The sequence below is a fragment of the Athene cunicularia genome (assembly GCF_003259725.1).
Source record: "Athene cunicularia isolate RWA chromosome 15 unlocalized genomic scaffold, athCun1 chr15_part1, whole genome shotgun sequence".
Taxonomy (NCBI): Eukaryota; Metazoa; Chordata; class Aves; order Strigiformes; family Strigidae; genus Athene; species Athene cunicularia.
The window spans coordinates 6,018,032-6,040,227 of record NW_020799121.1 but is presented as its reverse complement, the minus strand read 5'-3'; the positions used below and the strand labels follow the sequence as shown (position 1 = coordinate 6,040,227).

The 22,196-nt window shown below is 38.4% G+C and overlaps 1 protein-coding gene across 2 annotated transcripts; it reads left to right on the top strand.

Moving 5' to 3' along the window:
• The first annotated feature begins 31 nt into the window (after window positions 1-31).
• Window positions 32-8,815, top strand: SNAP29 (synaptosome associated protein 29). Of its 2 annotated transcripts, none has more exons than XM_026859882.1 (5): window positions 32-1,220; window positions 1,466-1,662; window positions 2,403-2,488; window positions 3,552-3,656; window positions 5,370-8,815. In XM_026859882.1, the coding sequence occupies exons 1-5, from the start codon at window positions 1,209-1,211 to the stop codon at window positions 5,525-5,527; spliced, it is 558 nt and encodes a 185-aa protein (XP_026715683.1). In that variant the 5' UTR covers window positions 32-1,208; the 3' UTR covers window positions 5,528-8,815. The 2 variants fall into 2 exon arrangements, with proteins under 2 accessions (XP_026715683.1, XP_026715682.1); XM_026859881.1 differs by having other exon boundaries at window positions 3,549-3,656.
• The last annotated feature ends 13,381 nt before the right edge of the window (window positions 8,816-22,196 follow it).

Genomic DNA, 22,196 nt, shown 5'->3' with positions numbered 1-22,196 from the left:
GGGGGAGGGGGGCGAGCTGAGCCTTGCGCCCGCCGCCTCCCGCCAGGCCTGTCCGGATTAAACCTCCTGGGGGGTGCGAGTGTGTGTGTCTTGTTTTCTCTATTCCCCCCGAAAGTCTTCCGAAACATCTCTTTATTTAGAGTTATTCAGTGGTTTGGAGACAACATATCCCTCTGTGTTATTGCAGGCTGATTTTCTGGGTGGAGGCAGTTTGGTTTTTGAGGAAAGAAATCCCAGGTAGATTCTCTCTGTAATAATGAGACTAGGACTCACCTGTGTTTTCACCTGCTTTTAACAACTCATTACTGAATCTTATCAATGGCATTATTATGCCTGTTTTTATCAGACTAAAAAGTTTTCAACAGTTCTCTTGATGAAACTGCCCTGTTAATTGTTTGTGATGTGCTGGCTTCATCCTGATTAATCATTTCCTTCATTCTTTTGGCCTTGTTTCAGAATAGAGTTTATACTTAGAGGCATCGTAAAGGTCTTGTCCATTGTGTCACCTGCTAATTGGAGGTTTCATTGAGCGTTAGTAACGTGGTTGCCTAAATTAACCCAAGAGCATTCAGAAGCTGCAGTAGGTGCTTATGCTGGAGAGGGCTCTTGGTAGCACTTCTGCAAACTTGGGGGCTCGTGATTTGTCTGTCTGGAAGAGTAGACATGAGGAATCAAGAATTTAGCCTTAACACAGGGCTCGTGGTGAAACTTGAACTGTGTGTGTGCTTGGGGATGTGTGTGCAATTTAAACTAGAATTCCCCAAAGTTTAGAGAGAATTCAAACACAAGTTCTTTGTTTTGCACTAGCTGCAGGTAACTTGCCTACCAGAATTAATCTTTGGATTGCTTTGGAATAGCGTTTGTGCTGTTGAATTATAAAATAGCTTAACTGTATATATCAAAATGTCTAAATCTTGCCCTGTTAGTATTAGCTAAAAGATTATTCCTGCAGTAGGAAAAAATTCTGTTTGTGTTTATTTTCTCTGGTTATTCTATTTGTAACATCATTATTGGGAACATCAGTAATGTGAAAATAGTATCCCTTTCCAATGAAGGTGTCATTCACACCTAAAAATAGTTCTGCTTGCTCATTTTGCTGTCACAAACCTATGCATTTTCACTACATCACCCATCTGGTGCCATGCTTATTCCATCAAGAAGAGATTCAAATGTCAACCTGACAGAAGACCAATACAGAAAATTCCTGGATGCTGTTTGTGGTAGGTGTCAGGAACCTTTGTGAAGTGATGAGGATTTTATAGCTGGTTAATGCTGTGGCTGACTAGCAACTCTTGATTGAAATGCCCTGGAGGAAGAGGGATGAGTGAAAAAGCAGTATGTGTTCAGAAATATTCTACATAGATGGAGGAACTTTGTTGTTTTTCTGTAGAATGTCTGTTAAATGTTTGATGTTTCAGTTTATCTTGGCTTTACTAGCTTCTCTTTTTCTGTCAATATCTGTTAGGAGCTTGTACGTCAAGGAGAGGCACTGAAGCGCACAGAGCAGATGGTAGATAAAATGGACCAGGACTTGAAGACTAGTCAAAGGCACATAAATAGCATTAAGAGTGTTTGGGGGGGCTTGGTAAACTACTTCAAAGCCAAACCTCCAGAGAGCAAGCCAGAGCAGAATGGAACCCCTGAATATTATGCTAACAGTAGGTAAGTAACATAAACATTTTACTTGGGAATTATCTCCCACAGCATTTCTGAAATGTCACCAGAAAATCAGAACTTAAAAGATATGATTCTGTCAAGTAAAGTCCCGAGATGGTGTCTAGCTCCCTTTTTCTTTTAACTCTGAGAAAAATATTTTTACTTTTATATTTGTAGTGGCAAGAATAACTGTGTATTTATGGGGAATTATTTCAAACAATTACACAAAATTACACAAGTAATTCTTCAGTCTCCTGAATTACTGTGCTTACTTCAGTCTTACCAGGCAATCATGATTTGTAGCATTAACATGTTTCCAGTTAAATATTATGTGTATTTCTCTAGCTTCTATTAAAAGCTGAAAATAAAGATAAATTGCTGTTAAATTAATGTGTCTTACAGTACTTGTCTGTCTTAACTGAGAAACTTCTGTAAAACCTGGCAGTGCTGCATGGATTGATTTCCTTCTTCCCTCCACTAGAGGAAAGGAACAGGTTGCCTCCAAGATAGAAGATACAGTTCTGGTTCTGATATAAAAGTTTCTATGTGCTATTTTCATCACTAAAGCGACCAGTTCTGCTTTCATTGATGACAAATGCCAATAGTTAATTTTAAAGGAATGGTTTAGCTCAGGTCAAACAAATTTCATCTTATTTTATAAATCTGATACCAGTTCTTGTTTAACAGATTCGGAATGAGTCCTGTGGTCCATAGGAATATTTTCTTTTTATTCTCTTTATTACTAGATTAAAAGAAGCAATGATGTCTAGCAAAGAACAAGAGTCAAAATACCAAGAAACTCATCCAAATTTAAGGAAGCTGGATAATTTAGGTTTGTCAACTTTGTTTTACACTGAATGTCTATCATTGTGGGGCAAACTTGTGCCATTGGTGAAGGCAGAGACCCTTCAGCCTGCCCAACTGCTGACTTGCGTTGCTGCCTAACATCTGGAGATTTGTATCCCAGCCTTCATGGCTGTGAATTCTAGGGAATTGTTTCCCCTAAAGCTCATTCTAGTCATAGTGAAGTCGTGAAACTTTTACTTTGACATAGATTTTACTTAGCCCTTCCTGTGGGGGATTTATGCTATATCCACTAAAGACTTTAAAAGCATCCAGTGCTTGTATTTGCACAGAGAAGACTATAGTCAAGAATCCACACAATGTGCAGGCACATTGTCCTGGGTTTGCCAGAATGTTAACTTCCACATTCAGAGGTTCTCCTTTTTAACCATTATTTGTTACAGTTTTCAAATATGTTTTCCTTGTTATTTCAATATAACCCTTCATACAGGAGTCATGGAAGTGCAGAGGTTTTTGGTCTTGTTCCCCATTCTCATAATGTGTTAACTTCTGTAGTGACTTTCATGTACAAAAAAACTATTCCTTTCTTTAAGTGAGGTTCAATTACTTGTTAAAGAGTGAGAAGGCAGTAGGGTATCTTTATAGTTGTAGTTCTGTAAATAAAGATGCTTTTTGGAAACACTGATGTCACTTCCACTCCCTGTAATATTACAAGTCTGTACAGTAGAGGGCACAAATAACTCTCTGGTGACTTGACCTGGGGGAACATTTCACTGCTGGTAGAGGTTACCAACCTATGTGTTTTGTTGGTGGGGTGGCTGTTTGTTTGTTTGTTTTTTTCTTTTTTCTCTGACCTACCTAGTAGAATTACAAAAATCATCCCAGAAGAGAATAAGTGTAGCTTAATAATGGTTCATCTTGAGGGGTGCCCTATAGTGGTGTTGGGTTACTTTTGATACTCCTCTTAGCAGGTTATGTGATTACATGGCAGCTGTGGTCAGACTAATTTTTAATAGCCCTTCTAAAACGTTAAAGCCTCTTTTTGCTAGCTTTTTTATTATATAATATTCTGTATTTTGTACTCATAACAGACAGTGATTTCGACAAAGCAGATTTAGTTTCTTCAGTGCAAAGGGATTCCTATCCAAAGAACCAACACCTGCGAGCTTACCACCAGAAAATTGATAACAACTTAGGTGAGTGAGAAAATTGAAGCTGTTTGATGTAATACACTTTTCAGTACTTGGTTCTTAAGCCAGAGAAAATTACTAAGTAATATATTGCTAACAAACACTTCTTTGTTTAGTTCACATGTGATATTTGATAATATAAAACAAAAAAATAATTTGCTTGTATTCTGCATTTCAAAACTATGTGGCAGAATTCAGAGTTTGATTGAAATCTACATTATTTGAATGGTAGAATGCTGAGGGTTGTCATGTGGGTCAACTACTTGCAAATATTAATAACAGATCTGAGTTAGAAAATGCATTTCACACAAAATCAGCTGGAAACAAACTGGCTAGGAAGCCTGGAATAGTATAAATCTGCTGCAGAAACTAATACATGATTGGCGTTAGTACTTCAACTCTTCTGCAACATGCTTGTGCTTTAGAAATGGTTAGATTTTGAACTGTCCCTGAGCAAAGAGACCAGGGGAAGAAAACACACACTCAAAGCATGAGTCCCCTTAGATCATACATTGACAATAAGAAAAACTCCCTTACCAAATGTGAATGTACTAACAAAATCTCTGTAATTTCAAAGAGGAGATGGTGCTGAAGTATCCCAAAACACTTGCATTCAGGATATGAAAATGTTTATTTGATTCATCCTGTAAGTTGACTGGAATATCACTGGGATAAGAAGGCTTATCCATCCATTCTGAAAAATCTTTTTAAGCAGGTACTGGTAATATTAATAACGAAATACTGCTTCAAATTGACATCCAGATTGTACCAGTATGGATATTTACTACCTCTTTTTCTAAAGCTTACCACTTAAATCTGAAGATGCCTTTGGCTAACTGATACTTAGATATTAAAATGTACATCAGTTATGACCCAAAGAATTTACAACTGTATGCAGCTTTTGAAATAAACATGTTTTGCAGAAAATAGAAGAATCGAAAGGCACTGAATATTTAATTTATGAATTTGCTGCATTTCTTTTATTACTTCCCAAAACCATTCAGCTGACTTTCTTTTCCTTTGTTCTGCAGCATATATACAAAGTGCCTCTTTGCTTACATGTATCACTGTTTAGCTGACCTAGAAAGAAGAGATTGGAAAGAAATCAGAAAGGAATAGATCAAAGAGAAATAGTCAAGCATGAGAGTCAGCGGAAGCATGTTTCTTCTCCCAAGCTGTGCAAAACTTACTAGCCTCAGAAGCATTTATACCAATCAGCCTTGCACTAAAATGATTTCCTTGTAGCTAGATTAGAAAATCTGAAAATGGGCTTTTTCCATCTATGTTAAATAACTGACTGCTTAAGTCTTCAGTGTATTGCCCATGTCTCTGCATGAAGTTTAAGGAAAAACAATTGAGACAATGAGCATATTGCATATACTGAGCTGAGAAATAATGTACCTAATTTTATATAAAATACATTTTTTAAAATAAGTAAAAACTGCATTACAGGGTATGTCACTTAAGATCCAGTTCAGTTTTAAGCATTTGTACTTAACTTGTAATGGAAGAAGAAGGAAGCAATTATTTCTGGTAGTAATGGGATAAAACTGTTAAAATACTGGTGCTTCCACTATTGAAGAACACTCCGACTTGAGCAGTTGTAACTAACATTTTCTAACCCAGGGGTCTGAAGAAGAAGGAATCCTGATAGTGTCCATTTAAACAACATGCTTTATATTGCTTTGATTCCTTATGGTCCCCTCTCTTTGTTGACAGATGAGATGTCTTCTGGGTTGAGTCGTCTGAAAAACCTAGCCCTTGGTCTGCAGACAGAAATAGATGAGCAAGATGATATGCTTGATCGGCTAACAAAAAAAGTAGAGACACTGGACGTCAATATTAAAAGCACTGATAAAAAAGTCCGACAACTGTAAAAGCTTTTAGAAATTTTTTTGTCCAGCGTCAGTTCTTCTTGGATGTCTTAGCTCAACCAATCTCTTAAAAAAATCTTGGACAGTATCTGTTTCTCTTTTTTCTGATACATTATTGATTTTTTTGTCATTAAAATTGCATAGTCTTAAGTGCAGCATAATACCTTAAATTTCTTCTTAATATACGTGGGAAGAGTGCATGTTGAGTAAAATCTCTCAGCACTTGGTAAATGCTTTTGTGCTGGATACCCTGCTCAATTGTATAACTGTGTCATGTGCATGGAGGAATTTGCAATCTACAAAGCTTCAGTGTCCTTGGCCTGGGAGCTGTCATGAGAAAAGTAACTGCATTTTGCCTCTGTTTTGGGGAGGGGGCAGGGGGAACAGAATGTGCTTCTTTGTTCAGAACAAATGTTGCTAATTCTGTTTACCTACAGCTATTTTAAATTCTGAAAAAATGCCGATATCCAGCTGTAAAAATAATTCGAAGTGACTGTTCTCTGGCATTTCTGAGGCTTAAGGAACGAACTGTTCTGTGGAAGTTGTAAAATATCAGGGGTGTCATGCAGTAATGATAATATTCTGTGTGTGTTCCCTTTCCTAAGATGAATTCTGCCAAATGGTAGATTCACAATCTGTAGTTTTTATGTTTGGGTCACTAAATGCTATCACCTTTACAGTATTTTCAGTAAAGATCTCTATGGGTATCTTACAGTCTGAGAGAAATGTTGGTTGACACACATAAGTTTGGATAACAAATGAGGACTTAAACATATGTGCTCTTAAAGATTCTTTTGTAGAACTTGTCAGCATCTGCTTTTTTATTTTCTGTTCTTCCTCAGCTTATTCAGTTAGGTGGTTACTGGAAAAATAGATTCCATTTTAGAAATGGAGAGTTGGTCTGATACTGCACAAACAGATCATAGGAGATTATTCTTTAAAATCTATTTAAAATGTGATTAGGGATTGAGCAGATGCTGTGTTTTCCTAGGTAATGTGACTGTTTTTAAGAATTACAATTCTGCTCCAGCCTGAGTACGTGACAATGAGAACTTGCTGTCTGTCTTGAAAACAAGTTAAGTTATTTCAGTTTGGAGAGGCCAAGGGACCTGTGTCAGTATTGCAACACCTGCTATCACAAATGATAATGAGTGGCTAAGAGGAGAGAGATTTTCCTGAGCTGGTGCCACATTATCTTGTGAATTAAAGGGCGACCTTGGTGTTCAGGGCTATCAAGCTTGTATCCTTCATGAACATCACATGCACACCCTCCCTTTTCCCTTTTTTCAAGGGATTTGTTGCCTTGAGCTCACTTGCTACAAAGTGCACCCCACTGGTAAGGAGATAAAAGAAATGTTGAGCCTTTCTTGTTTTACTGCGTCTTATGAAAGTTCACCTGAACAAAAATAAATAGCTAAAAAAGCTACAGTTCTTGGACATGGTATTGTGGAAAAAAATATTATTCCTGGGATTACTAGCAAAGTAGAGTTGTGAATTTATTTTAAGGTGAGCCTCTGTTTCACCTTATGTTACTGATGTCATTGATTTCAGTCTCTTAAGAAAATGTGTTTTGCAGGGACATAAAACTTTGAGCTACTGAGTATGTTTAATTTCTTTTTAATTTTCACTTTGTGTCATTTATGCTTACTTGGAACCATAAAAAACCTTATTGATATCAATGTATCATCTAACTTTTTGGATGTATACCATGATTAATTCTCTCTTACTCTGTTAGAGTATTTATGAATGATTTGATGTCTCAAGATGGTTGTTAACATTTATTTAGTAAATGATACAATCATTAGTTTTGAAAATGTTAAGTACCTCACTGAAAGAGTCATACCTGTTTCAGTTTCTTGTTTGACTTTCTCCCTTTAATAAAAAGGGTGAAAAGACTTGTATTTTTTCCTATCCCAACGCTGGTTAACAGAAACGCTTACATCTTAGAAGGGGTGTATAAATTCTCTCCAGAACAGAGAATACCAAAAATTGCTGGTAAATAATAATACTCATTTTATTGTGAAATCTGCCTTCACCTGAATGGAACTATTTCACAACTAAATTTTTGGTAACTATGATGTATGCTGAGGCTTTCTCCACTAAGTTATGGCTAATGGAGGAAAAGATGTAGCTGGAAGGTCTGATTGTGTTATGTGTAATAAGAAAAGTAAAGCTTGAATCCAAGCAAAATTTTTTTGTGGATTTAAGAGTGAAGTATGTAGTCTTTCTGATAGAAGCTATTCCTTTTTTTTTTTTTTTTTTTTTTTTTTTTAGTATAAATTATTTAATGAAACAAACCCGGTTTTGGTCAACTGTTTAGTTGTATTAGCCTTATGAAACATTTACGGCATCTTGGAGATCTCTGATGACCTTAAAAACACAAGCAGGGAAGTGGAATAAAAAATTAAACTCCTATTTCTGCTTTAAGAACATCATTATTCAAGCAGCCTAGAAAACCAGGATCTCAGCCCTGTGGAAGTTATACAGAGGTCTAACTTCTCATCTCTTCTAACGATCCCATTCACTGTCTCAGTAATGTATGTCTTTGCTTAGGCTGTATTTACTATTTTTGTTTTGGTTTTAATGGCCTTGTTTTAAAGGATTATTTCCCACATTGGATTTCTTTTGTGGGGGAAAAAAGATTGTGCATGGGTATAAATGAATTCCTGCTACAAACTGAATTCCTTTTCTCAGCTTTGTTTCAGATCTTTATGCTGATAAAGAACTTAAGTTTGACATAAGACAATGCTATTTTGTAATAGTGATGATTTTTTTTTCTCATTTGAATAACTGCATCCTGCAGAAAGGGGAAATTTAAAGGAGAAAAAAAAAGACATTTGCCTTTCCAGGAAATGTCATTTTGTATGTGTTATGAAGGACTTAATTCAGAAGCTTTTCTTACTTTTTCTTGAGATAGTTTTAATTCTTGGATGTTGTTGAAAATCTTACCTTGTATAAGAGTATAGGACTTTCAGAAGAAATTTAATTTATACTAAGCACTAACTTGATAAGTTAAATGATTTTGCCTAAATAGTCATGTTGGCATAGAAACTGGTGTCCTTGCAGCAAAATAGCTCTGATTAACTTTATTCTTACTGGCTTGAGTAGAAGTTTACTACTGAGGACAGAAAAGATAGCAAAAAACCCAAATAGTTGTCATTTCTATAAGAGATGATTTTCTTGTTTCTCAAAGAGTTTGCTAATAAATTTTAGAAGAGGTTTTAAACACCAGGAAGTAACATACCCTTTGTAACATCAGATAAAAGAAGACATCCTCTAAAAACAGCAGGGGAAAAAAAAGAAGTGGGAATAACCAGTATCTGACCACTAGATTCATAGGTGTATTTAATTTTTAAATTTCCTGAGCGTTGGCTTACTATGACATGATGCATAACTGAATTTTAGTCCGTACTACACAGATTTGTTGCTGTGGTGAACTCTGTTGGCCTATGGAAATTGTTGGGACACTGTATGATGTTGGGTTGTTCTTTTAATGTGTGAAATCTATCTGAAATATTTTGCTGCCTAGTAGTTTGTGTAAAGTGATGTCACTTGTTAAATAGTGAAATAGAAAATACTTTCCAACCACTTTGCCTTCTGAACAAATATTTTCTGTAGGCATTTTTACAAGCGTAACATCATATGGAGGATATGTGTTAATTTTGACTTTGAAATATATGGATCTTAATTTTCAAAATTACAGGTAGCAATTATTTCTGTCTGTGGCTTTTTTGAATAGTACTTTAATTCTGTGCCACCCAGGTATGACACTTTTTATACCAGTCAAACCGAAATCTTTTAATTAAATGCTAAACTCTACTGTAGTTCAGCAATTTAGGAGATTGAACTAAATGAGTGTTGAATCGTAAGATGGTCAATAAAGGTGCTTATTGTTAATGGAGAGTTTTTGCATTTATTTCTCAAAATTCTTTGACTACAAATTCATTGACACTTCTTTGCTATGATCTGTTAGAATGCTGGACCTACTTTAAGTTTGTGCCAGAATGGAAATAAGTTTGCAGGTGGTGGGTATTGATTTCTGAGAAAAAAAGAGGGTGTTTACATTTCTACTTGACTCTCCAGTAGATTCTTTTAGATCTGGAAAGAGGAATGCAAACAGGCATTTATTTGCAAAACTTGTGATGATAAAATAATTCAAGATGTTGCTTGAAAAGTAATCTTGCCATAGTGCTTGGTATTACTAGGAACAATCTAAACTGGATGTATGCATGAATAAGGCAAGTGGAATAGGAGTAAGGCCAAAAAAAATGATCACCCGCTTGAAAACTTAAAACCAACAGGTATGTAATATTCCTGTGTGGTCGCAGATTTGGTGATGGCAGAAAATTTCAGAATGTCCTGACTTTCAGTTTGGTTCTTATCTGTATATGAAGGGAAGAACTTCTCAAAATTTTTTTGTAGTGGATTTTATTTTGTTTGATACCATAAAGCAGAGATGCAGAAGTGGTAGTACAAAAGCTCTAGAAAGGGAAAGTCAATATGCTAAAGAGATTGACAGGTTTTTTAAAATCCAGATAACTTGGTTTTGCTGCCTTTGTACTAAAAGTTCTTCAACAAAAGGGAATTGAGAGCTCTTCCATCCATGTACTCTGTTGCATATAGAAAAATCAAAATAATGCACAGAGCACAGTGAAGAAGGTAGAGAATGGAGCGGTGCAGTGGATTCTGGATCTCTGCCGGGAATAATATTAGCTTGCTCTGCTTGCAGGGAGAATCAGTTTCTGAATCTCTCAGAAGAGAGAGTATCTCACACAAATCTGTTTATGGCTGGTCAGGCATTTCAACCCTTCCATTTTCTCAAGGACTTTCTTACAACACAGTCCCTGCCTTTCTGGAGAACAAGAGGGAAGGGGAGGTAAAAGATGCTCATGGATGTAAAAGCAGGCAGAGCAGGTGCTGTTGGAATGAACTCATGCTTCTGCTTCTGCCTGCCTCTCCCCCTTTTTCCTGCTTCTGAACAGAGGTTTGGTTTTGGGAGGGAGTTTTACAACTTTCATTTAATTTTAGTAGGTGGTTCATTTGTTTGTTTTCTTCCACATAAATGTTATATATTCCCAAAATGGGAAAATATGAAGATCTGCATTAGGGCCAGCACTCAAGGCTTGGTAAGGCTCACTTGAAAGAAAGCAGGGAGGTGCCCCCAGAATAAACAGACTGCCAAATCAGGCAGATCCCTGAATGCCAGGCAGGGTTTTCTAAATACAGTGACTTTGGAGCCCTGCCTCAGCTATAAAAAGTCTAGATGGATTGTGACTTTGCTGTTGGTGAGGTAGAACCTTCTAGAAAATGGGCTTCCAGCTCTAGCTGTGGATACTTTTGGAAAACAATGGATCTCCTTGGCATCTTCATTCTAGATGATCCTTCTTTTACCTCCACATTAATTGTAAATCTGCTCTTTCTGTTAATGGATAGTAGGATTTGCCAATGGTGGGCTCTGCCTGCAGATCAGTACTCTGAAAAGCCACTGGAATTTCTGTCACTTGGAAGAAGAAACCCTTGTCCTGCTCCAGTGTGTCTCACAGCCTTCCAGGGTCAGCTAGGACAGCAAGACTATGAAGTGTGCCACCAAAGCTATGCTCTTTGTATTAACCCTTCAGTGTAGAAAGAAAACAATACAGCTTGGAATGTGTATGTTGGGTGCTGACAGCTCTAGAGAGTGGGAGAGACTGCCCAAAAAAGTTTATAATTCAAGGACAGGCATGTTACAGCTGTTGGAAAAAAATATACAGTTTATTTTCCTTTGGTTTGACTCAACAACATTTCTTACCGACATTATGTATTTTGCAAAATAGGTAAAGTCTCGGTTCTTCATTCCTGACTTTTAGCCTTTCCCTACACATTAATCAGTTTGCTTTGTCTCACTGAACATTTCCTCTGTCTTCACCAATTTCTTCCTTGTACTTTCACCCTTTAAATTCACTCACTCTCCATCCTATGGGAAAGAAAAAGCTAAGGGAAGAACTTTTCTTCAATAAGCTCTCATCACTATTCATTTTGCCAGTCTTAATTGAGTTAAAATTATGTAGGTACTAAAGTCTGACTTGCTTTGCCCTAAGATTTGAGCCCTAGATTTCTCTTAGAATTTTCTGTGCAACCCCAGTGTTTGTTTGCATCTCATGTTTGTTGGCTAGAGGGTGTTACCTGGCTGGCATGTTTGGGTGCCTTTGAAGAAAAATTCCTGCAGGAATTCCCTTGTGTGAAGCAACTGAAAAGGGTGGCAATGCAGTCTGCTCTTGGCTTCCAGTAAGACCTACAGTACTGTCAGTACTAAGTTACTGCATACCAACACTCGTAATGTCGTGTCTTAATAATCTTTAATTTACTGCCCATTTTCACTATTGTCTTGCATCTGGATTGGCCAATCTGTTTATATCTCTGCCCACTGGTCCTCTTGGATGATGATGACAGGATGTTTCTTCCCTCTCTGAGTGAAGTCTAGGCAGAGAGGCAGCCAAGAAATACAGCAGTATAATACAAAGGTTACAAAATTGTCATGTAAGAAAGCAAAGCTTAAAATTTGATTGCATTCACCTGCCCATGGAGAAAGCTTTGTGAGGGAGAGACAGCATCAGCCTGTATTTTTCCTCCTGGAATAATGCATGCAGGATGATCAGGACTGAATGTCTGAGGACTTGTTACTTGTAACTTGACTTTTGTGGAAAGCCAAGAACCCTTAAAAGGCAGGAATTTGATGGAAAATGAGACAATTAAAGATTCAAAGTTCTGCAGCCTTCTGTTCTGAAAATATTTAGGCTGCTAACAACACTGCAGAGGAGACCTGTGAGTAATTTTATCTGCTTCATTATATGTTGTTGTGTTATAGGCTGTTGACATTTCTGGCATTTATTTTTATTCCCAAAACTTCATGCAGCCATATAGTATAGATAGGAGGTAGCAGCATTTGTGGGTGCTAATCCTCAGTGCCTGCCTTTGGGATTCTCCCTACCTCACCACGTGTGCCCAGAACGGCAACACAAGCCCAGTCAGTGACAACGCAGCTGCCTGGTTTGCTGTGTTGCAAACAGGAGCCACCTCCCACCTCGCCTTCACGTGCTTGTGTTGAGTTGTGACTGAGCCAGGTAGAAGATAATTCGTTAGAACATACTCTATCCTGATACGGAGAGAAGGATGTTTGTTCTTAAATGACATAGTTGCAATATTTCAGTGATGGGTTAATTTTTATTAGTATGTGTTTAGCAAGGTCTAATGAACTAAAACTGAACTGCAACATTAAGCAAAGTGCAGGTAAGAAAATTAGCTTGTCAGGGTCCTGTTACCAATGCACCAATCCTTATTAAGCCAAGGAACAACTCTACTGTGCTACAAACTGGCATTTGTGTCACAGCTAAAGTAGCCTTGTTCTCAAAAGACATAAAAATGGCCTTCTAGATGCAGAAGTGCTTTAGCTGGTCTGCTTTCTCCCTCTCCTAACTAGGTGGCAGAGTCTTCTCAGTTGAGCAAAAATATTATGGGGAACCTTTGTGCTGAATTACAAAATATTAAACACATTCCTCTGGTTTTTATGCACATACTTCCTCTTAATGCTCACTTGTATCAAGCAGGGGAGTACCATCCCATACCAGCACTGTTTTCAGAAGTCCATATAACACGTAGTCTAGCTCCTCTGTCTGATCTTTCTTCACTACTGACTTTGGAAAGTTTTTATTTTCCTTAACCATACTCCCCAGCAATTTCATGTGCCATCCAAGCAATGCATTCATTATTGAAATTTATGTGATTTAATAATTTCCTGGCACAATGATTCCAAAACATGTGGGAGGAAAAATGGAGAAGGATTTTTCCATCTCCAGGTGTTTATTTTTTCTGCCTGAATCCTTGCTCTTGACCCTTTTTGAATGTTTTTCAGTTGAGCTGCATTTCAACTGCTTGTCCAGCACAGCATCTGAGAAAGACACTGTGGTCAGACTGTCCTCCCTGCAGTTGCAGGTGGTGGAAAGGAAGCTCATTCTCAGGAATCTGACGTACCAGGTTGCTCTAGCATTTCTAGCTTCCAATTTCTGGAGCTGTTTTCCTTTCTGCCGTCTCCATAAGCTAAATAAACACTTTTTTTTCAATTGCCCGCTTTACTAATCAGTGTTTGAAATGCAATATTGAGGCCTTATCCCCACTTGAGCTAACATGCACTATGCTGGGTTTACAGTGGCAGTTTGCCAGAAGCCTGGGGGCTTCACCTGTGTCTGAGTGAGGTAAGAGGAGCAGCACAGCCAAAGCAGCTCTTCACTGTGGTATACAGCAGCATGTTGCCGGTTTCCATGTATCGTTGGACACCAGCAGCTAGTGGCAATGATGGAGCAGTGGGGTTTGGATGCATTAGAAAGCAAGAAGCTAGAGCCTTAATTCAAGAATGTACCTACTCAAGAAATAGGCATGTATTTATGTGGAATGTCGTATTAAAACCATTAAGCTTCCTTATAATTTTGCAGTTAGGCACGTGTAGATGTATTGCCGAGTCAGACTGTCTGTGTTAATGATCTGTGTGGATCTCCAGGGAATGTCTCCTCTTCCCCAGGTGTCTCAGGTGTTAGGGTTATGGAGCCAATTCCTGTAAGAACAATTTTCAGTTGGTATTCAAGAGAATCATTAATTCTGACTTATGCTTCCTTGGAGTAGTGATAAATAATGGAAATATTATTCAAATAACATTTGAAGAAACATTTGTTAAGCCTCTACATCCTTGTTACATATGTGCCTGAAAATACTTAAAACAAAGTCTTAAGAAAAGGAAGACAACTTCTGATGACAGTCTCAGATGCTCTGTGGTTTAATTGTTCAGTCATCTGTAGGCTATGTATTATAACATAATGTAGTTTTATTTTGACTCTCATCAACTGCTCTGCTGTTTTAGTACCTCTGTCTGTAGTATGGAGTGACTGGAAGATTGCCAAGTAAAGGAAAATCTGTGTGTGAACAGCCGGGAGGGATAATATGTAAATCTGGTGGAAAGAGGCAATTACAGACACTGTTGAGATATAATGGAAAATAGACAATATTGAGTCTCATCAGAAATATCAACATAAAGAGCAGCTACTGTACAATGTCTCTGAAGTGAACTTTGTTGCTTTAAATAACTGCATTCTACAGAAAACAGATGGATTATGAAATCTGTGTGCAGACTTCCAGAAAACAGTTTGGTCTTCAGGAACATGTCCATGTTGATGTTCAGCATATCCTCCTGGCACAAGGGGACAAAAGGCTGCTTTTCCCTGCTGTTGTATTTACATAATACAGAGAGGAGCTGGAAAGTTGGATTACATGCAAGCCAAATATAGCTGAAAATAATATTGCATGTCGTATGTAACTATGAATGGAGATGAATAGAGAGGAAGTGATATCTGAGAGAAGCTGTATAATAAATGTTGCCTTGTTGCTTCGTAACCCAACAGCTGAGGAGGTAACAAACCAGTGAAACAAATCAGGAAGCCCTGACTAACCACAGAGACCATGCCGATAGCTTACTAGAATTTTGGTTCACCAGCAAATCCAACTGCATCATTTTTTAACAAGAGTGGGTGGACTGGGAAGGGATAGATCATTCCAAAATGTTTAACTTTGTATTACAAATGAGGACAGATTCAGGCTGTGTTTTAATCCTATGGCCTATATTTGATCATCCTTGTTTTAGAATAATTGATCAAAAAGCTCAACACTCTTTCCTATATTCTACCAGACATTTATACAACCATTTGTTTGCTCACTTTGTGAATGAGTAAGATCAGTCACAGCCCAGACATAGCAAATCAAGCTCCTGTTTGCAGACACAAACTTGGCAATATGCATTAACTGAACATAGTTCTTGCATCAGGCAACGCATCATGTGCTGTCTCAGTCACCTTCTGAGCTAGAAGAGAAACATGCAGATATTTAAGGACTTTTGGGAGGGCCATGAAAGTGGTTTTTTCTTAACACTAAACTTGTTTCTTTCAATTCTTTAGTTCTCCTCTTCCAGCACAACTAAAGACACAAAAGAAGAGCTGCTTATTATTCTTCACAGTTATGTTTCAATCTGCATGAAATGGAAATGGATAGAAACACACAAAACCAACTCAATTCTGATGTGCTCTGGCTACAGAGCCTTATTTGATCCAGACTTTTAAACATGTTCACACTAGACTCTGGTAGAGTTGGAGCAAATGACTTGTGGAGAGCTAGGATGGAAGAGAGAAAACTCTGACACTGGGACTAGAAATCATTCTTTTGCTTCCTGGATGCAATATTGCATGGTGCAGAAAGAGGGAGGCAACTAAAAGCTACTGCGCAACTGGACATCCACACATTCTTTTTGACATCAGTACTTTATTAGATCACATTTTTCCATGATGAGGACCAAAAATCTGCAAAGAAACATGACTACAAAATGCTAAATAAGTGGTTTAACTAGCACCTTGTATGTTTCCCCTTTAATTTTTGCATTTGCTAAAGATATGCTACACATCTGGAACAGCAGTTTGCCAAAAATTGATGTCACTTTTTTTATGTCATAGGGCACCTCTCACGCTTTAGAAAAGCAGGAAGTACCAAATACTCTTTAAATTCAGAAGATCTTTCTAAAAAGATTAACTAGACTCTAAAAAGATAGGAGTGTAAATTCCCTCTGGTGCTTGTTAAGGCTGCCTCTGCACAGGAGGTTTTCTCCCTTTATTTAACATCCCTCATACAAGTAGTATCAGTTACACAGAAAGCACTGGCATTAAGGGGCACAGCTGTCTCAATCTCATGTCATTTAAATTCATTCTAGTGACAGGATAGCAAAAGTGCTTATATATTGCTTCTACAAGCACTGGTAGGAATTTTTTTAAAGGTAATTTAGACACTTTATTATGAGGACTTTGAGCATGTAAGTCTGTGCTTACCTATATTTTATTCTAGCTTGGCCATCTTGCTTGTTATTTTCTCAAAAATCTAAAAGGTAGCAAACATGTATGGTTGTTGAACCTCTCTGGGAAACATCTTTCTGTTGTATTTGTGTCTTTAAAATTCTAGTTAAGACTGAAGTTCCAGAAAAGCCAGTCTGTCATATTCAGGTTGTCATTATGAACAATGAAATGCAGAGAACTTCCATTAAAACCTGTTCCACAAACAATTCAAGACAGGGAAAGCCAAGAGTGAGAAAGAAAATTAGGGTGACTTTTATCTTCAGCTTCCTGAAATCCTACAAGCTGACAGAAAAAAAACCCAGGGCCTTTGTGTTACATAAAATAACATTACAGGGTCTAATAAAAAACTGTTTTTGAAGGGGAGAACATAGTTCAGGAAATAATGGTGTTTTCAGGAGGGGATTTCTGAACCTGTCTTTAAAGTTAATGCAGACAAAGGTACAGGTTCATACAAAAGCAGGAATTTGCGCATAAAGAAAGGGAACAAAAATATTTCATGAACAATAAAACTAATTCAGGAAGGTATACACTGTGGTCAAAGATTTTTTTTTTTTCCATTATTTGGGTTGACTGCTTCATAGATTTGCCAGTAAGGGCTGAACTCCCACTTCAGCTGTTCCTTCTAAATAAAAGTCCCTCTCCACTCTCTGGCTGCCTATTTTCATGAAACTGGAAGAAATCTAGTATCTTTGAGCTTATTCCTCTTCATCACATATGAATGAATTTGGCAAACAGTCTAAAAACTTACTACAGTGGGGAAAAGGAAACAGGCAAACATAGGGAAAGCATAGTCATAAAAGACTTGTTTCCTTCTGGGAATGGGGGAAATTCATAGCTTATGAATTTAGAGAGTGCTTCTTTCCTGGATTAAGAGAAAGGGAAATATATTGTAAAGGCCATATAGAAAATTAAGAGTCTGTTTACCATCTGCATGGTTCACCACTATACTCTAAAAAGTAATAGGGTTCTGCTTTTCTTGGCTTTATTCTATTTCCTGGATAATATAATAATGTTAAGAAAATGAACACTGAGGTTTCCCTGTCAAGGGTATATTTCAAAGGAAATAGCTAAAAGGCTCTAACAGTCAATATATTCAGCATTTCCCAAAATCACCCTATTAATGTGCAATTAGAAAACATTGGCTCATTCAGTCTTTATGTAGGACGGAGGTAATAACCAGAAGACCCCTTCAGGTCCTTTCCAGACTTTTATTCTCATATCCTATTTATGCACACCCACTAGTTATGCTCCTAAATAATATTTAACCACTCAGACCATTTAGGCTAAGATTTTACTTGTTCTATTTATAAGTGTAGCTTGGTTTCTGTCACTCCAAAAGTAGTGAAATTAGCAATAGATGCACACTTGATTTACATTAGCTACCTCATTTCTTTCCACTAGTTATATTTTCAAAGAATATGTTCACCCTCTATGAGCTTGATGGATGAGCTGCCAGAGAAAACACTCTGGAGGAATTCAGCTTCTAAAAAGGTTTACGTAGCAAGCAGCCCTGACCCATCTGTCATGATTTTGAAGACAGACGTTGACTCCCATGCCCTTTATTCAGCTCTGCGTCACTGACCAGTAGACCTCTGTTTTTACAAGACTGGACTGGAGGAGTTGCAATTTCAGCTAATATACTACCGTGCAAGTAATTCAGCATCTGTGTTGCAAACCCTGGAGAACACAAGCATCCAGAGAAGGCCCAAATGACTAAATGAATGCACAGAGACCGTGACTGTCAGCGCACTGCACAAAGACAGACAGAAATGGCTTTTTTAAATGGAAATGCTTCTGGGAGGAAAGACAGGCATATTGTTTGCAAGTTACAAGTAAATTATGTATCATCATGGCATTAGCTCTGTGGGGAATCTAAAGACCTCCAGCCTGCACTGCTACTGCCTCTAGACACTTCTCATTTTGACATTAAATGCCATCAGAATTTATCATCTCCAGCAGAGCTTTCCATGCATGGGGAATACAGGATGGGGCTTCACATACCAAACAAAATTCATAAAGTGACCTTTATCAAGAACATGTCAGGATTTAAATCCACCATAGCAGGGGATTTCCTTTAAATGCTAAGTGTGTACAAAGACATTGTCCTGCCAGAGAATGAACTAGAGGGAATCTAAACACTAAACAGTTACATATTATATGACTGCAACAGAATCTTTACATTTTAAGTAATTTCTTCAAAACCATTACATTTACAGTTTTTACCAGTCTGCTTCCAGGAGCTTGTGCAATGACTTACAAAAACCACAGAAGAAATTCATCCAGAGCCTTGGAGTGCTTTGTAGACCCAGAGTTATGCATTCAGTAAGAACAACAGATGGGAAAAGGAGAATTGAATTACAGGGGAAAAGAACATTATTTGAATGGAATTTTGAACTAAAATGGAGAATTACTGCAGGACATGTACAGGGAGTCAGTTCTGGATGGGAGATGATGAGAGGAGCCAGTTCTTGATTCAGCAGTGGGGAGCCTGTTGGAAGGAGAGAGAAGAGACAGCCAGGAGGAAAGGGGAGGGCTCCACCGTCTCCAGGAGACAAACTGGAAAGAAGTACAACGAGTGAGGGTGTGGTTTGAAAAACAAGGAGTACAATTTCAAACTGGATCCTGAAGCAAACAGTGCAGTCAGTGAGGGCCTTAGGATGTACGAAATGTCAGTTTTCCATGTGAGAGACCAAATCAGAACTTTTAGAGTTGTTGTGATGCTCTGTCTTTGTTGCACCACAACATGCTGCAACTGCTGATACAGCATTCCTAAGGTTTGCATTTATCTGTTAGGCAAAACACTGACACTCAGATGACACCAGTCAGCATACAGCTGGGAACAGATGGGGATCAAACATTCTGCATTCAGAGTTGTGCCATGAACATCAGCTCTCCAGCAGTTTGTAGTGGTCAGCCACAAGGACGTGCATGTTCAACCCATGGCCTTTGGGTCACTTGAAGCTTTACTTATTCACCCTCTGGCAGGTCTCCTGCTGTCAGGAAGTAGATGCTCTCTCATACAGGCTTGAGTATGTGCTAGTGCCATTTTATTTTTCTAATCAAAACAGTAAAGTGGCCAAACATTTGCAAATCGAACACTTTTGTAGTTAAACTGTGATTTGAACTGGTGTTGTGGAGCAAGACTGAGAGGAACACCTAAGAGAAATGCACATTGCTTTTCCAGTGAGACTTCCTCAGCTGATTCTGTGGGAAGAAGACTAGGAACATGCACAATACATACAATATTTTTCCATATAAATAACACTCTCTCCAAGGCAAAAATGTAGCTCTTCTCAGGGCTGTTCTCAAAGAGTGAAAGAGAGCATCAGGCTGCCATCCATAGGAGGAGCCAGAAAATCGAACATCTGGAGGAAAGAGACCTCTGAAAAAAGAGAAACATTTACTAGGAGCTTTTCCATTTGCTTTGTTAAAGGATTGCTAGGGATTACACCATTCTCAGCTGCTAAGTGCCATGGCTCTGCCGTTTATAAAGGAGGGAGAGAGTAGCAGTTAGCTAATCAGAGGGTACGAGCACAGTGAACAATTAGAGACTTGAGGCCCTTTCCTTTTAACAGACTGTAGACTGTAGGAGAAATACCTTAAATAAGGCCAGTAGTGCCTTTCCATTGAGAGATCCCAAACTAAATATAGAAAACAAGGTTAAGAGACTCAGGTAAAACATCCATGCACACAGCTGACTGTACAGAGGTCAGTTTCTTTAGCTATGGAAGCTCACCTAGTTGCAAAGTGGAGAAAAGATGGCAAAACACTTTTCCCATTTTTCTGATTTGTGTCAGTACTTCAAATGCTATCAGCTCTTCAGAGCTGATCATGCTTGCAAAGAACCCAGCCCTTGTGATCAGCAAAGCCAGGTGTTAAAAAGAGCAGATACTTCAACACAGAACAGCATAAAGAAGGTACAAATGAGAAAGACATCAGTAGATGAAAGTGTGGCAAAGCACTTTTACATAAAGTGAGATGCTTTTTTTTACTACGGAAATTATGGGATGTTGTAATTAGGATTTAGCCAGCTGGGAGTGGGTACGAAACATTATATTATTAAAACTGGATTGAAGAAATGTAACAGACCTTTGATTTTAATTATACTTTAAAAGACTCTTGATTTCCTTAGCCAGTGCTCTCTCTAGTTCACATCAGCAGTTTAGTGTCAGGCTAAGAGTGACTGCACATAGTACACAGTGATTTCTGTGATCTGTAAAGTTTTCTAATAAAAATGTATCTGAGACAAACCTGCTGTTTCTTTCCTTTGTCACAATTTTCTTTAAAATATAAACAATATAAAAATATAGATCCTGTAACTATATACATTACTTAAGAGCTCCTACTTCATCTGTGATGAAAGTCTGGCTTGGTTTTTTTTGTTTGTTTGTTTGGTTTTTTTTAACAGAGCAAGTTAGCGATAAATTAGAAAGCAAAAGCTAGGAATTGGAGCTCTGGATACGAGTAATTAGTGTCCATAAAGTGATTGTGAGGGAAGGCAGCTGACAGAGGCAAACACAGAACAAGTTCATTATTCCAAATAGGCTGGTGATAGATCATGTCCCACTGATGGTCTGGTCTCTGCAGCACTGTTGACTTGCCCTCATTTAAAAGTTGATATAGCTAACCCACTGTAAATGAATTGCTACTAACAAACCTATGAAGTAGATGCTACTCAAACCCCTTTTGAAACTGTGGAAACAAAAGTTGTCTCCACCTCAGCTTCATTTTTGCATGCTTTTGAGAGAACAGAACTCGGTGCCTTGACCCCAGTCATGAGTCCTCCAGGGAGAGCTACAGATCCCAGATTTCCAGAGGGATGGGGCTTTAGTGGCACCTCAGTTCCAGCACCTTCTGCTGCCAGTGCAATGGGCTGTTGAGGGTTTCCTCAGTCCATCTGCAGACTTTCAGATCTCATATACATGGCAAAGGGGTCCCCGTGGCTGCAGCCTGCAACTCTCTGTGCCTGTAGGAACCAAGGTGTCTCAGCAGAGCCATGCCTACAATTGCTGTGGAAATCTAACCCAGTTTGGGTAATTCCCAGCTCCATTTATTAAAGATGAATGAGGTTAAGTAAAAATAATGAGGTTTTAAATTGTAATATATTTGGAATTGTTTTAATCTGCCTTCTGGTTTTGAGTCTTCAGGGGTCCCTTGTTCAGCTTTTCTTTGCAACCCACAGCATAAGAAACTCATTTGTAAAAAATTAAATCAGAGATTCTCCTGTAATCTTATGTTTCCCAGAGCTGGGCTCTCTGGGAAAATGTGAACACCACAATGCTCCAGATAAAACTGCTGGAGCTAGCAACACTGCAGCAGTTTCCATCTCTAAGGATTCCAGTAATTTAGGAGAAACATAATATCAGTAATGTTACCTTCGACTCCCTCATCTGATGCTAATGAGCTGACTAGGAGTGATGGTAAAAAAAAAAGGTGTTGATATATCTGTTGCATGTTAGACCCGTCACTTTATGGTTATTCAGTAACTTTCCAATTTATGATGTCAACTCTCCGGGGAAGGAACCCTATTTCATTTAGAAATTCGAGAGGGCAGAACGGCAGGATGGCTTTTCAAACATACCTGGTAACAGGTCGTAAACCTCCTCGCGTCCCTTTGGGCAGGGCAGCAGGCAGCAAAGCCCATGCGGTGCCACGATCTCTGGGTGGGCCGAGGGCAGCGGGCACCCGCGCCGCCTGGCCGAGCCAGAGCCCAGCGCCCGCTGAGCCCCCCGGGCTGCTGAGGAGCCTCGGCTGCC